Raw genomic sequence first — 16,214 nt, 5'->3', positions numbered from 1 at the left:
CCAACACCATAGTTTTTTTTTTATTTTTTATTTTTTTATTTTTTAATAATAATAATAATCAAACCTCTAATAATGCTCAAAAAGTTAAAAGATTTTCAAAAAGATATTTACCAAACGAGCCATAATTTAGCCCGTATAATAACAGGGGTTACGCTGGTATTATTAATTTATTATACTCCCAAATTAGTAATTACTGCATTTTTTTTACAATCAGCCATACTAATTACAGTAGTAATTACTGCATTAATTTCTATCAGTAATCAGCTGTTCATTTTGGTAATGAGTCTGAAATAGTAAACCTCTCTAAATTCCCCATTTTGTATCCGTCTTCACCAAGGCAACACTTCCCCCAAACTCAGCCACTATCCCTACCCTCTGCCGCCGCATTTTCTCTCTCCTCCTCTTCACACCCTTCAACAATGGAGGACGTATGTGAGGGAAAAGACTTCTCCTTCCCAAAAGAAGAGGAAAAAATCCTCAAATTCTGGGATGAAATCAAAGCATTCGAAACCCAATTACAAAAAACATCAAATTGCCCTGAATTCACCTTCTATGATGGACCCCCTTTTGCTACTGGTCTCCCCCATTACGGCCATCTTCTTGCTGGTACCATTAAAGATATCATAACCCGATACAAGTCTATGACGGGTCATCATGTGACCCGCCGATTTGGGTGGGATTGTCATGGTGTGCCGGTTGAGCATGAGATTGATTCAATGTTGGGGATTAAGAGTCGGTCCGATGTGATTGATATGGGAATTGATAAGTATAATGAAGAATGTAGAGGGATTGTTAGTAGGTATGTTAAAGAATGGGAGGAGGTTGTGAGGAGAGCTGGGAGATGGATTGATTTTCAAAATGGGTATAAGACTATGGATTTGGGTTTTATGGAGTCTATTTGGTGGGTCTTCTCTCAGTTGCATCAGAAGGGGCTTGTTTATCGAGGGTTTAAGGTATGGTTTTGTTTTGTTTTCGGGTTTTTTTAGTGTTGCGGAGGGGTAGTGATGTAGACGGGATTTGATTTGTGGCCTCGGGTTTTGCTACCGAGGTTTAATGGACTATGTTAGATGATATATGCTGTTTTTGATTGTTTTGTGATGTGGGGTTTAAGGTTTTGGTTTGAATGTGAATGGTTGTGTATGCTCTTTTGATTCAATTATGTATATGATGTCTTTTGCAGGTTATGCCGTATAGTACTGGTCTGAAGACACCTCTATCGAATTTTGAGGCCAATTCTAACTATAAGGTTGGAAGCATTGTTAATTGTTTTAATTTGTCATAGTTGCACTTGATTGGTTTATGTGTTGAGTTGTTTGTGTTATTGACACCATAAGTTATGCAGGAAGTACCTGATCCTGAAATCCTGGTGACTTTTCCCATTGTGGATGATCCTCATAATGCGTCGCTTGTGGCATGGACTACAACTCCATGGACTCTTCCTAGTAATCTTGCCTTGTGTGTCAATGCCAATTTTGTCTATGTTAAGGTGGGTTTTTTTGTTCTTTTGTTGATATGGACTAGCATTTCATTATGGCTTCCTAGAAATCATGCATTGAGTGTATATATATATTTTGTGCAGGTGAGGAGCAAATCTACTGGTGCTACGTATGTGGTTGCAGAGTCTCGTTTGTCCCAGCTTCCTAAAGACAAAGTAAAAACCGAGAAATTACCAAATGGATCAGGCGGTGAGGCTAAGAATACTAAGTCTAAAACTAAGGGTTCCACATCTGAGAAATCTGCCTCAGAAGATAGTTCATATGAACTGTTAGAGAAAGTCCCAGGTGCATCCTTGGTGGGTCTGAAGTAAGTAATTCCTCTCTTGGCATTTTATTTTATGTGTCCTCTATTCTTACTCAAGAATTGTTTCATTTTGTTGGTAGTTGATAATACTTCATATATTCAAAATTTTTCCTGAGATGGGTTTGGCAGCATTTAGTTGTTTTAGTTCAAATCAGCTGAAAATATCTCATGAAGTTAAAAGATGCTTTAACTTATGGTTATTGGACTTTATCAAGACATCATTGTCACTGTAATCAGTGCTAAGAGTTGCTGATCGCTGTAGAATAGCTAGGAAGCCTAGGCATAACATATTCCTTTAGTTATTAGCACTTATCCCTGAAAAATTTGCTAGGATATTGTTTTGGACTCTTTGGTCAAAAGATGACTGATTTGTCGAGAACGATGATAGACTTGGTAGTAATATGTTGGATTAGAAGAAAGGAGACCCTTTCAAACCAAAGGGGGCTAGGTAAATTTATGGTTGACCATCTGTCATATATTAGCTGCACCATGGTCTCTTGTGAATGATGCCCTATGTTTACTTGAGATTAGTGACTTATAATTTTTTATTTTTATTTATTTTATTTTATTTTTTTTTTTTTTTTGGGTGGGGGTGGGTGGGGGTGGGTGGGGGGAGATGAATATACAATGGTTTTTTTGGTTTGAAAATTGTTGTAATCATACACTCTGTATTCATTATCTGAGCGATGATATTGTCTTATGGAAGGAGCTGTTTATCCAAAATCAAGGGGCAGGTAAACATTATGATGATTGTTCATAAGATTCATTCTGGATATTTTGCTCTGATTGTATCATTACATATTGTGATAGTTGGAGGGGCTAGGGGTTGGTTGTTTAATAGTATTCTGCTTCTTTGATATTGTTGAATCAAAGAGCACCCCATCGTTGTATGACTTGTTTCTCTCTGTGTCAAGAATTGGTTTTGAGACACGAGCCTTTTTTACCTCTTTTCCTCTCAAATCATATTGCTTATTGCAGTCCTAGTCTCCTAGATTATGATATTATTGGACACTTTGGGTCTACCTCTGGAATTGAGTCATGTTTCATAGAAACTAAAATGATTGTCTTGGCATAGTTAGTTTGTCTTTATTGAAATACTTTCAGTATGCCAAATGTTGGTCTGAAGTGTCTTTTCCATGTTCTGATTAAGTGTTTTACGAGCCAATTTTGTTCTATGAATTTCTCACGTCTGTTTTCTGTTTTTTTCTTTTCTATTATATCGAAATAAAGGCAACTATACTGAAAAAAAAAAAAAAACCCTCTGCTTAAAGCTCAAGGACAACTCAAATGTTGCATCTCTGGCTCGGTCATTTTGTCTTCTCTTTTGCATACTTTTTCTCACCTTTTCTTTTGATTCTGGTTTTCAAAATTATAATGGAATGACCAAATGGTTGCAGGTACATTCCTTTGTTTGACTATTTCAAGGAGTTTTCTGATGTGGCTTTCAAGGTTGTAGCAGACAACTATGTGACTGATGATAGTGGAACTGGAGTTGTACATTGTGCTCCAGCATTTGGAGAAGATGATTATCGTGTTTGCCTTGAAAACAAAATAATTGAACTGGTTAGCTACAAGCTCTTTTAATTTTTTATTTGGATATCTCTACATTAGTTGTCTGGCTCTGATTTTCTCACTTGGCATGTTCAGGGGCCTGACTTGATTGTAGCTGTTGATGAAGATGGGCGTTTCATCGAAAGGGTTTCTGAATTTAAAGGACTATATGTCAAGGATGCTGACAAGGAAATTATTAATGCAGTAAAGGCAAGGATGTTTGATTTTTCTTATTCCCTAATGAAAAGTTTTTTAAAGGAAGAAAGAGTTTTGTGGCTTGGATTGACCTTGGCTTACCAACATTCATGATTTTATGGGGAAAACTGAAGCAGCATATTAAAATAGTTAATTTGTATTGTCACTCAAGTGTGGCGAAGTCTACTGCTGGTGCTTGTTATTTTATTTTTGAAATTGGCTTGTCTGTACATATGCGAATTTGGAATTCTCATGCTATTTCTTTTTGTTATGCAGCAAAAAGGCAGGCTTCTCAAACAAGGAAGTTTTACTCACTCGTATCCCTTTTGTTGGAGATCTGAAACTCCTCTTATTTATAGAGCTGTTCCTAGCTGGTATGTACATTGGGAATTCTGTGCAATTGTTTTTGACTTTATATTGAGAATTGATTGTCTAATTTTTGCCTGTGGAAATTGTAGAAAATTGAGTACTATACTGACATTATGCTACAATATTACATTCTATATCGGAGATTGACTTGGCAATCAAGATATTTCATATAAAGTGTTTAGCTATCATTATGTGTCAATGTGTCATAGAGCTGAACATGTTTGTTTTTTTTGATGCAAGAGCATGTTAAGTCATTTGTACTAATTTGTGATGTTTCCTACTAATTGATGTTTTGCTAAATTTTATGATTTTATCTGTAGGTTTATTAGAGTGGAAAATATCAAAGACCAATTGCTTGAGAACAATAAAAAGACTTATTGGGTTCCTGATTTTGTCAAGGTTCTATTTCATTTGTATCTTTATATGTTTTAATTTTGTCTTCATTTTTCTTTTTGCCGTGTTTAACATTCAAGTTGATTTATTTTTATTTTATTTTTATTTTTATAAAATTTAGGAGAAACGTTTCCACAATTGGCTTGAAAATGCTAGAGATTGGGCCGTGAGTAGAAGCAGATTTTGGGGAACACCGCTTCCTATCTGGATGAGTGAGGATGGAAAAGAAATGAGAGTCATTTCTTCCATTGAAGAACTCGAACGAGAATCAGGGGAAAAGGTTTGTCATATCCTTTACTACTTAAGGCTAAGCTGCTACTTTGCATCTTTACTGATTATTTTATATTCAAGTATACTTTTTTTCTTAGCTATTATGCAGTAAAGTCACAATTTGATAAAAAAATTGTGTTGATTTGGTGACTACTTTTTTCCATGGGAGGAGATGAAGAACCTAGGAAAAGACCCCCCCCCCCTTTTTAGCTGTGACTTGTGTTAATGTAGTTTACAACATGAGGTTTTTGCTCAAGTTAATTTGTGTTTACGCAGTCACTTCTGTGTATGTAAATATATATGTACTTTCTCCGTTATACTCAAAACACTTTCCATTTCACACTTGCCAATGTATTATTTCAATTAGTAATATCTTTAATTATCATCTTTACCACTTCTACTTTTTAAGCTTGCCAAAACCATAAAGGTATATTTATATATACGTTTGCTGCAGTCTTGCAAATATAGAGAGTAAAATTTTGAAATTTATTGCTGATCATTTTTATTAAGATCTTCACCTTAAGGAAGATCTGAATTTCTGATAATCCAGATTTGTTCACGCCTTAAGGAAGATACTTACTTAAGATAGTACTAGCTCTTTCATGTCATTATCTTTCTCTCAGCGTGTGTAGACTAGGCAACTGATTATTGCTGGCTTAGCATTTTTTATTCATCTTCTGAATGCTTCCTTGCTACTTGTCTAAATGGCCCCTCTTCTCGCTTATCAAGAAAAAATCATTTAGGACATATGGGACTTCATTTTTGATGATCTGTTACAGATTATTGTTGTGTTTAGCATTACTAGTCAAGAATATTAAAGGTGGTTATTACGTGGTCTACCTTGCAAGCAATATTGGTTAGGGAAAGTTATAAAGGGAAATGTGAATGTCCACTGAAAGCAATGACTGAGGGTTTGGTTAAGTTAAAAATCTGCCGTTTGCAGCATGCTGTATGAGTTATGTCTTATATCTGGTATATATAATGGTTGAAAAATAAAGTTTGCATTTTTCTCATTTTCTCTGTCCTTATTTTTTGTTGGTTGAATTGAGTACAATTTTCTGAGGTGCTTTACTAACTGTTTATCCTCTACAGGTTACTGATTTGCATCGGCACTTTATTGATCACATTACTATTCCATCCAAGGATGGGAATGGTGTTCTACGACGTGTGGATGATGTAAGACATTTTAATCAGTGCATTTTATTTATTATTGATGTTATACATGGAGGTGGAATTAGATATGAAAGGGTGTGACTTAGACAGTTAGCCACCATTTTCTTTAAGTTTTAAATTATAATATTCTGGCATCATTACTGTGTTGCCTAACTTTTGACGTATCAGTTCTAGGGATTTGTGTAATGGACTTGAAGTACATATATAGAGATCTTATGTAAACTAAAACTTTTGAAGTTCCAAAAAAGGAAATACAAACACAACTGCTTTATTTGTTTCTAAGATAGAAGTGCTATTATAAAAGAGTAAATTTTATTATTGTGAATAGAGAGAAGCCAAGAAGTGCTATTCACAATTCATGAGTAACATGTTTGCATAAGAAGGCAATTGCATCATTGTACTTAGTTGCAGTAGCCTGACAAATTATAGTAGAAATTAATTCATCTTAAATTATTATAACATTTTTATATTGTTTGATTCAAAGGGCAGCTGTGCAGATTTTTTTGCAGAGCTTACATTTTTTTTTATTCCCCCATTTATTGTATAGAAAAAGGTTATGTATGGATAAGATGAGTATAAATTTGTAAGATGTTGTAATATTATTATTTTGCAGGTTTTTGATTGCTGGTTTGAAAGTGGTGCTATGCCTTATGCGTACATTCACTATCCATTTGAAAACCGTGAGCTATTTGAAAAAAATTTCCCTGGACATTTTGTGGCTGAAGGTCTGGATCAAACTCGTGGGTGGTTAGTATCTTCCTCATAATATATTCTCCTTTGTGCTGTCCTAGTTTTCTGTAGGTCTATGTATAGAAGACAATATCTGTAGGATAGCCAAAATATTAATCATTGACAATATCCGCTGAATAGCCAAAATATTAGTTATCGACTTTATTTGCAGGAGAAATTTGTTATGGCGTGGTTTTGAATTTTTTATATTAGGCACCCTATAATTGAAATATAGTTCCTCTTTTTTTTTTTTTTTTTATTGCACCATTTGACAATTTTGTAAGATCCCACATGACTATATTTTTCCTTTATAAAGTACGAAAGATAGTCAAAGGAGTAATGGATAGTGTGAAATTGCAAATGGTGCATATTTTAATAGATCCAGCGGCAATATAAAGGTCATTTGAAAATTTCGCTGATGTTGTTGAAATAAGTCTGTGTGAAAAGGGGAGTTTATAAATTGTGTAAAATTGCAAATGATAAGGTCACTTAAATCTTGCTGATTTCATCAAGGTATCTGTGTGCGTCTGAGTCCATAATCTGCTTAGGAGCATGCCTCTTTAGAGGCATTGGTGTTAATGTTGATGAATTTCACCCTTGGTGTGATTTATATTAATCAGCAGAAAATCTAAGTTTTCATAGTGGTCTAGTGTTACCTTTTCTTATTGTTGCTCTTTCTGTCCTTGTATCATGGACAGGACAATACAAAATATGTGCGTGGTGTATAGCTGTTAGTTTGTTTTTATTTAGTTCACTTCCATTTGTAGGTTCTACACATTGATGGTTCTCTCCACTGCATTATTTGGTAAGCCTGCTTTCCAAAATCTTATCTGCAATGGGCTTGTCCTTGCTGAAGATGGTAAGAAGATGAGTAAGAGACTCAAGAACTACCCTGCACCGTCAGAAATTCTTAATGAGTATGGAGCTGTAAGTGTTCTATAACTTTCCTTTTTCTTATTTGTTCAGTCTTTTGCTTCAGCTTTTCGTATGGAATCTTTAAGATTTAACAAGGTGATTTTAAGTCCTGATATGGTGTACATTTTATACAGGATGCGTTGCGATTGTATATTGTAAATTCGCCAGTTGTACGTGCAGAACCCTTACGGTTTAAAAAGGATGGTGTGTTTGGTATGGTAAGGCTACTTGCTCTATATTCTTAGTCTTTTTTATTATGAGAATGTCTTCCCTTAGAGTTTGTGTTTCTCTTGATGTATGCTAATATTTCATTATGCTTTATCATTGTCTGGTTTGATTGATGTGCAGATCAGAGATGTCTTTCTCCCATGGTACAATGCATATAGATTTCTTGTTCAGAATGCAAAGAGACTTGAAATTGAAGGTTTTGGAACTTTTATTCCAACTGATCGAAGCGTGCTAAAGAACTCCTCCAATGTCCTTGACCAGTGGATCAATTCGGCGACCCAACACCTGGTTCATTTTGTCCGACAAGAAATGGAGGCTTACCGATTGTATACGGTTCGTAACTTGTTTCTAATTAGTTGTATTCTTTTACATGTGAGTGCCTTATGAATGATTATACCTTTGATAAGGCACCAATCTTCCCACAGGTTAGGGTATATCCTTTAATTATACAGAGCTTTCATAGTTGTGATTTGGCCCTTTTACTGTTCTGTATTTTGATGGGCAAAATGGAATCACTTATAACTGGTCATTATCTACGTTTGCATTGCCCATCTTATGTGGCATACTGATCTACATGTTTCACTAAACATTTCTAATGGAAGTAGCTTCTTTTGCCATTTTGGAGACAAGTTCACATACATCCTTTGTTCTAGATTTTATTGGAATCTAGTGTAAAAAGATAGAGTTTTGCTACCAAAAAATATATATAGCTCTCTTCTATTATTTTGGTGTTACTTTGTAAGGCCTTTCTCTAGGTTTTCACTGGCTGCTGTAAATTGTGGTGGTCTCATTTTTGTTCTGACCAAGCTGCTAGATGATTCTTTCTCTTTGTTAAGTAATATTACTTTGCGAACAATTTTTTTAAACCAAGGGTGTATGAGGTCCTGGCTTGTATGAGTTGTATCCCCTGTAGTGTGATGATAATTTAAATCCTTTTTATTTAGACCTATTTGAACTACTCAAATGGATTGCTTGAAATTGTTTTTGACTTCTTTATGTCCTTTGCAGGTGGTTCCTCAACTACTAAAATTTCTTGATGATCTGACAAATATCTACGTAAGGTTTAACCGTAAGCGGCTTAAAGGTCGCACAGGAGAGGAAGACTGCAAAATTGCACTGTCCACTCTTTACCATGTATGTTACTTTTCTTCACCCGAGTATTGATTATCGATCCTTCATTGTATGCTAGCTTATTTATATTGGTCTACAATAAACTCTTATGCTCTTAGAAGAGTAATCCTTTGGGGTTCAAGCATGTTAAGGTTTTATTTTCTCTCTTATGTCCATCTATTTGTATCCATAGACAGTACTACCTCTAGTCCTTAATTTCACAAGTCTCACATGTTTGATATTTTAGTTTGACTGCAAATATATAGTAAAATATGTAGATAAATAATAGAAACTATACCATTAGATCATTATAAAGAGTTGATAGTGGTTTTTATTAACACGTGCTAATAGTAATCAAGAACTAATAACAAGCTATTGAATCATGGGCTCCTTATTTATTGAAACAGAGGGAGTTCTAGAGCATTTTTTCAAGAGTTGATATAGGAATAAATCGCTTTGTATAGTAACGGATCTCAATATTGGCATAACATTTACCACAGCCTTAGTGCCTTGCATGAACTAGCTTTAGGAATGTATCATAATTTCCCTTGTTTGCGCCATTGCATGGTAGATAGCTATAATGTAATATTTCATAAAAGATTTGACTATTTGAGGATTATATATGTTGATTATTTGCTTTCTAGATATCTCATACGTTCACATTGATAATGTTGCATTATTGAATGGATCCATTATGCCATGTTCGATGCAACTGTGTACTCATGCATAGAAACTGCCAAAACTCCTTTAAACTAGTGGGTATAGATTTTTTGATGGATTTGATTGACAAGGGTTTCTACTTTGAAGAGGTTGCAATGTATTATGTGTGTCAGTGGGTCAGTAATCAGTATCATTGAACTATCCTGGTTTCCTTTAAAATCTAATGGAATTAGGCCCTCTAGCTCAGGCCTCCGTCTGCCCAACACGTGGTTGGCTATGAGAACATTAAACTCTTAGCCTCTTGGTGTGTACTCTGAAGGTATGAGTCTATCCGCGGTTTAAATGAGTATCTTTGAAGATCTTCCGTCACGAAGATAACATGCTGAGTGGTCTGGAAGTCAATGACCTTTCTTTACGCATTGGAGGAGCTGCCATTATAGCTCTTTGCAGCAATCTGTTAGATTAAGCTCTTGAATCATATTTCACTTATCATCTGAATTTTTGGTCATAGGTACTGCTAACTTCATGCATCGCTATGGCTCCACTGACACCATTCTTTACCGAAGTTCTTTACCAAAATTTGAGAAAAGTTAGTGATGGGGCTGAAGAGAGCATTCATTATTGCAGTATCCCTGAAGACGAAGGAAAGGTAGTCTCTTTGGCATGAACTTCAAGAACAAAAAAAAAAAGGTGGGGGGGGGGGGGGGGGGTTGTTAATTTCAATTTTGTAAAAGGAATCTTAACTCAGTTATGGCTCACTGTAATTTAATATTTCAATTCTAGGGAGAAGAGCGTATTGTACAAAGTGTTTCAAGGATGACAAAAATCATTGATCTTGCACGTAATATCCGTGAGCGCCACAACAAGCCCTTAAAGACACCCCTCAGGTAGTATTTGTATCTATTATGCTGTTTTATTTTTACTACATCTTTCTACTTGCTCATGAGGCTTGTTGGTTATTGGAGAGTACAGGGAGATGGTGGTGGTGCATCCTGACAGAGATTTTCTTGATGATATTGCCGGAAAACTAAGAGAGGTACATATATTTCAAAGGTGTAATTTGTCCATTGCTTAGATTTAATTCGATTAAGTCGTGTTTACGAGAGCGGACCTTAATAGGAAAGATTGCCATCAGTCAGTGAATTTAACCTCTTTATTTCAAACTGCCCTAACCCTTGAAATCCTAAAAGCAATAAAGAAGGAAGATACTCTTGATTAAAACATTGCTTTTAATTTTAAAAAGAATTATAGATATGATGTTTTATCATATAATTTTTTTTATTATGAAGATAAGAATGATTCATATAGATATGGAATTACCATTCCAGGGAAATAGAAACCAAGAATTTTCTTATACCTTTTTTTTTTTTTTGAATAGCTCTTATACTTAATGGAATTCCTTGTGTGAAATATTCGTTTGGTCGAGGGCTTTCTAACACATCGTAAGCTAAACCCGTGCTAATATATATTATCATCATATATATTAAGAATCATATAATAATAACTAATATATAAAGCTAAACTTTTAGCCAGGTCACGAGACTTTTCGCCAAGTGTCGCGCCACATTGGATAGATTTAAATAGACCTCATAAAATAAAATAAAAAAAGTTAATTTAGAATTCTATTTGGATAGAATTTTAGGATAATATTAGTTTTATTTTCGATAAAATACCAATATTTCAAATGTACAAATTCAATTATAATTCTATTAACAAAATTATTAGATTATAATTCTAAAAAATGATCAAATAAATTATTTTTTATATCATAATATTTTTTTGGACAAAGAAAGAGTTCAAAGCATAAAACATAGATTTATAATGTATACTAATCGGTTAAAGTAATATACTTCACAATCTAACAAATCTTATAAAGATTAAAAATTTATTCTAAAATTCAATAAACAACCCGGGCATCGCACGGGGCACTAAACTAGTATTATAATAAGTTAATTATACAAGGTCAGTTTTAAATGAACAATTTTAAAATTTAATATTGTATATATTTCACTATTTTAGGCTTTATATTTCGGATACCGGGTATCCAAAATTTTGAAAATCAATATCCAAATCCGCATCCGTTATCCGCTTTTTTGGATTGGATATCCGATCCAAAATGAAAACTCGGATCGGATATTCAAAAATTTGGATCGGTTGTAGATCGGATTCTCGGATTGTTTTGTACAGACCTAATTTTCAATACTCTTGATCATGATTTTGTCACATTTGCATGCATCTGATAGAATTTGTTGCCTTTATTTCATCAAATATTAGTTTTTTTTTTTGTTTGACCATCAAGACATCAAGTCATTCTCGTGTAGCAGAGATTCTTGTACATGATTATTTACAAATTCAAATTGAAATTAATCTGTTGGCTATTACAATCCATAGGAATCTGATGAACGAACATTATTCAAATTTGGGTGTAGTAAATAAGGGTATTGAGAAGGATTCAAATTTTTTTTCTTAGACTTATTTCACTTTCACACAAATCAAACAGGCTATGTGTATGGTCTATCCCATCAATATAGCCTCCTTTGTTTTCTACTCTCGTGGGCATACCTTTTTTTTTTCTTTTTTTTTTTTTTTTGGGGGGGGGAGGGGGATAAATTGATGGTAGCACCATGAAATTTGTGGCCCTGGCTTCTTTTAAGCTGACAGTCTGACACACTATTTTTTTGATGAATTTTAGATTTCCAAGAAATAGCTGTGAGTATGTGTTAAAAAGTTTAGTGCAGGGACTAATGCTCTTGGGATGGGCCTTTTTTGTAATAACAATTTGTTCTGTGCTCTCTGGAGAACTATGTGTTCCGCAATCTTTACATCTTTCTTAATTGTTAACCTTCTATCACAAGGAAAATTTCTCGTCTAACTGTTTTTTTGTTTATGGGTCTGTGAATTGTAGTATGTTCTGGAAGAGCTTAACATAAGATCTCTGGTTCCCTGTGATGATCCATTGAAATATGCATCTCTTCGTGCTGAGCCTGATTTTAGGTATGCATGCTAGACAACTCTCTCTCTCTCTCTCTGTTGAGGTGGAGGAGTTGAAGTGCTTTTTTATTTGATCAACTTTATCTGGTTTTACTTATGATATGTATCTGTTCTCTTAGTGTGCTTGGCAAGAGGCTTGGCAAATCAATGGGAGTGGTTGCAAAGGAAGTCAAGGCAATGTCCCAGAAAGATATATTAGCATTTGAGGAAGCTGGAGAAGTAACCATTGCTGGCCACTGTTTGAAGCTGGGTGACATTAAGGTTCATTTCTGCGCTAAATTTTAATGTGCATTTAGTTTAAGAGTTAGCTTTTTTTTGTTTTTTTTTAATGAAAATGTTGGATGATTGTTGTTATTTTGTTGCTTATTTGTTGTGTGATAAAGCATTATAATGGTTATCTTGACCTAGGAATGTCGGAAGCTTTCTGTTTTCATTTAACATGAAGATCAAAATTGAGAGTATATGATTTGCCTGAACTCTTATATGACCGTGTCAAGCAAATTAATATCAACTTAGAGGATACACAGTCCAAACAATCACACAGAAGTGTTGTTTAATCTGGCAGAAATTAACTAAAATTCTGAACTCAGTGAGGATAAAGTTTTATATTACGTAGATTTTGTTTGTAATTCATAACCCAAAACAAAAATGGAGCAGTCTTATCATGTACTCGCATCTTCTCATTTGTACCCCTAGAATTTACTTTGTGTTATGTGAACTTTCAGGTTTTGAGGGATTTCAAACGGCCTGATAATACAACAGAACAGGAAATTGATGCTGCTGGAGATGGTAATAATTATTGTAAATTAATTTAAGATAAACTTGTTAGTTTGTTGTCATCCCATCTGATAGCTTCAACTCCCTGTGTAGGTGATGTCTTGGTTATTCTTGATTTACATCCTGACGAATCATTGTTTGAGGCTGGAGTAGCCCGTGAGGTATGTTAGTTATAATTCTTAATTTTTGTGTTTTTAGTAAATGAAACATTGACTCGTATATCTGTCTGCTTCATTATTATACCATTCTTCTGCTAATACAAAAGGAATTTAAAGTGGTCTTGTTGTGCCAAGATTTCATTTACAGAATATGCCATGTACTAACAAAATTTACAAGGTCCTGTTAAATGTTTTTGTCAGCGTTGACATTATAAGTACACTGTTCCCTTGAAAATTAGTTCCATTTAGAGTTGAGGTTCAATTGACAGGAGCCTATAAAAAGTTAAACTAAAGCTGCAATAAAATTATATCATCCTCATCAATAATTATTTTCCCAAAATCTTAGGTTGTTAATCGCATCCAAAAGTTGCGGAAAAAGGCAAGTCTTGAACCTACCGATGTTGTGGAAGTGTACTTCAGTCCATCAGACAAGGATGCTGCAACCTTGAAGCAGTTTTTGAGTTCACAGGTAACAAGATCCTTGGTTTTTGAAGCATAATTTAAGTTTTTGATGTTTTTTATTCAGTCTAGCGTGGCTTTGAATTTTTTTTATTAGTTTTTGACTATATTCAATTACTGATTTCCTAGTATTTGATACTGTTAAAATCCTCAAACGAGTATATGCTTTGTTGTGCAGGAACAATACACAAGGGAGGCTATTGGCTCCCCGTTACTGCTTGCAGAATTCATGCCTTCTTATGCAGTAAGTATTTCTGTTTTTTTTTTTTTTTTTTTTTTTTTTTTTTTTTTTTTTTTTTTTTGCTTAGTTTGCAGCTTTTCTTTTATGCATACTGTATAGTTCAACTTTTATGTACTCCCTATGTTTTTATTTTATTTTTAGTGAATGCAACACTTTGACTTGTGCGGAGTTTTATGTGCTTGAGTTGAATTTGTTAAACCTTGTCAAGAGATCGTTTATTTTCATATTTATTTATTAATTTTTTTTATTGTTTGAAGCCTATATGCCTGTAGGATGTAGCCCTACAATTCTATGAAAGATGTTGCAGTTCTTATCAGATTTATTTGAGCATTTGGTCTGTACAATTTACAGGTTATTCTCACCGAAGAAACTTTTCACGGTGTATATGACATGTCGTTCACTATTAGTTTGTCAAGGCCAACGTTAGTATTCAATGATGAAGCTCTACTCAGTTTATATGAAGGTTTGAGCTCGTAGATCCCATAAAAACTATCACTTAACTATATGTTTAGGCTTGAAGCTCACAACACATTTTGCAATTACAGGAAACACGGCCTTTGCAAAGGGTTTACAGGTTTACCTTAGATCAAGAGATTCTAACAAGCTGAAGTCCGAATTTAATGCCGGAAATGGCAAGGTACTTTTAATCTACAATGTCCCTGTGTTTTACATTAACTTAGATTTCTCTTATTTTTGAGGAAACTAGCTCTGATTTTTTTCCGATTTTAATATTTTCTCAGATGAGGGTTGACTGCATCAAAGATCAACCAGCAGTGGAAGTATTGCTGGGTCAACATGTATTCTTGAGTGTTGGAGATCATTATCTGAGCAGAAAGTCCGGGTGAAAGACAGATTTAAATCAAAACTCTTTTTTTCATTATTTATAATTTTCATTTTTGCGCACATAAATTGCTAACATTCAAGAGTAAGGGTGGTTTGACAAATTATTGTCAATTTTGTAAAATTTCTCAATTAATTGAAAGAAAACGATATTTACTCATATATAGGCCCTGAATCTAATTTATGCTAATCTCCTTGTAGCTACTTTAGTTTTAAACCCAAGTGCGTGCTTTTTTCATACTAGTAAAATTTCTTGACCTCTCAGAAGTCATACCACAATACTACATTAATATTAATATTAATGATTGTTGTAAAAAGCAAATCAAGTGAATATTTTGTGACTATAATTTGCCCATAAGAGATCATTATTTGAGGACGGAGGGAGTATTAAATAAATCAAGATGAATTTGACCCTTTTTTTTTTCCTTTATACCTTACATAATCACAAATTCACAATAGATGGTCAAAGAGAGTTGGCGAATAGTGTAAAAGTCGAAAGTATATGTTTTGGGACTGGGGTTGTGGACTTGTGGTTCAGTTATGAGGCTATGACCATTTGTTTCAAAGACAATTGTCACACCACTACCCAATACACCTAATTTCCAAAGACAATTGTCCCATGAAAACAACATTGCTTGCTACAATTTATTTACTCAACTCACTCCCTAAACGACACCTGTCCAACATGCATTCACTACACTTACTTGATAAAACAACCATTTTTCACCTCCATGATCACTTGTTCACTCTAACAATGGAAAATATCGATTGGAAATCCGCCGTTGTCGGAAAATTCTTCGGCCCAAATCCTCCCGACAAATCCTTAGTCCAACAAATCGTTGTCTCTCGATGGCTTAAACGGGGGACAATCACAGTTCACAACACTCCTAACAGTCCTTACTACATCTTCATCTGCTCAAACTCAACTGACGTAGAAGCGTTGCTAGAACAACATACATCCGTCATAGACGGTCGTATCATTACTTTCAGAACAGGGAATCCCTCCTTTGAGACCATAAATTTCGACATCGCAAAACTATGGGTTCGTGTTTGTGACCTCCCTTTATGTATGTTACACCCTTCTTGCGGTCGTCACTTGTTGAATGTTGTTGGAGTAGTGGAAAAGGTTGCCAATGAAGAAGAAGGCGATGATGGTTTCCCGAAAGACGTGGAACTACGAGGTAAGGTTCATGTTGATTTGTTTAAGCCTTTGATTCCCGGTTGTTATGTTCCGTTAGATGAAGGGAAGGTGACATGGGTTCAGTTTCGATACGAGGGTGTTTTCGTGTTTTGTGAACAATGTGGTTTAGTTGGTCATAATCGATGTGACTGTCAATTGACAAATTCTGAGGCAG

The 16,214-nt window shown here is 34.6% G+C and overlaps 1 protein-coding gene across 1 annotated transcript; it reads left to right on the top strand.

Annotated features, from left to right (window-relative positions):
* Positions 1–305: 305 nt before the first annotated feature.
* LOC145631830 (isoleucine--tRNA ligase, cytoplasmic-like) lies at positions 306–15,019 on the top strand. The gene is made up of 27 exons (XM_081684020.1): positions 306–953; positions 1,181–1,246; positions 1,343–1,486; positions 1,580–1,803; positions 3,198–3,363; positions 3,448–3,561; positions 3,823–3,920; positions 4,236–4,314; positions 4,430–4,588; positions 5,671–5,754; positions 6,365–6,498; positions 7,248–7,407; positions 7,530–7,613; positions 7,744–7,956; positions 8,632–8,757; positions 9,905–10,042; positions 10,177–10,280; positions 10,366–10,429; positions 12,299–12,387; positions 12,504–12,645; positions 13,110–13,173; positions 13,255–13,322; positions 13,666–13,788; positions 13,957–14,022; positions 14,371–14,482; positions 14,565–14,656; positions 14,760–15,019. The coding sequence occupies exons 1-27, from the start codon at positions 420–422 to the stop codon at positions 14,862–14,864; spliced, it is 3,552 nt and encodes a 1,183-aa protein (XP_081540146.1). The 5' UTR covers positions 306–419; the 3' UTR covers positions 14,865–15,019.
* The last annotated feature ends 1,195 nt before the right edge of the window (positions 15,020–16,214 follow it).

Source organism: Chenopodium album, chromosome 5, assembly GCF_948465745.1.
Source record: "Chenopodium album chromosome 5, dcCheAlbu1.1, whole genome shotgun sequence".
NCBI classification, from domain to species: domain Eukaryota; kingdom Viridiplantae; phylum Streptophyta; class Magnoliopsida; order Caryophyllales; family Amaranthaceae; genus Chenopodium; species Chenopodium album.
The sequence above is the reverse complement of the archived record's forward strand: the minus strand, read 5'-3'. Positions and strand labels throughout refer to the sequence as shown.

Coding starts and splice junctions, on each gene's coding strand:
- LOC145631830 (XM_081684020.1), top strand. CDS start 420: ATGGAGGACGTATGTGAGGGAAAAGACTTCTCCTTCCCAAAAGAAGAG. Junction 7,408..7,529: donor TTCTTAATGAGTATGGAGCT/GTAAGTGTTCTA, acceptor CATTTTATACAG/GATGCGTTGCGATTGTATAT. Junction 10,281..10,365: donor CCCTTAAAGACACCCCTCAG/GTAGTATTTGTA, acceptor TGGAGAGTACAG/GGAGATGGTGGTGGTGCATC.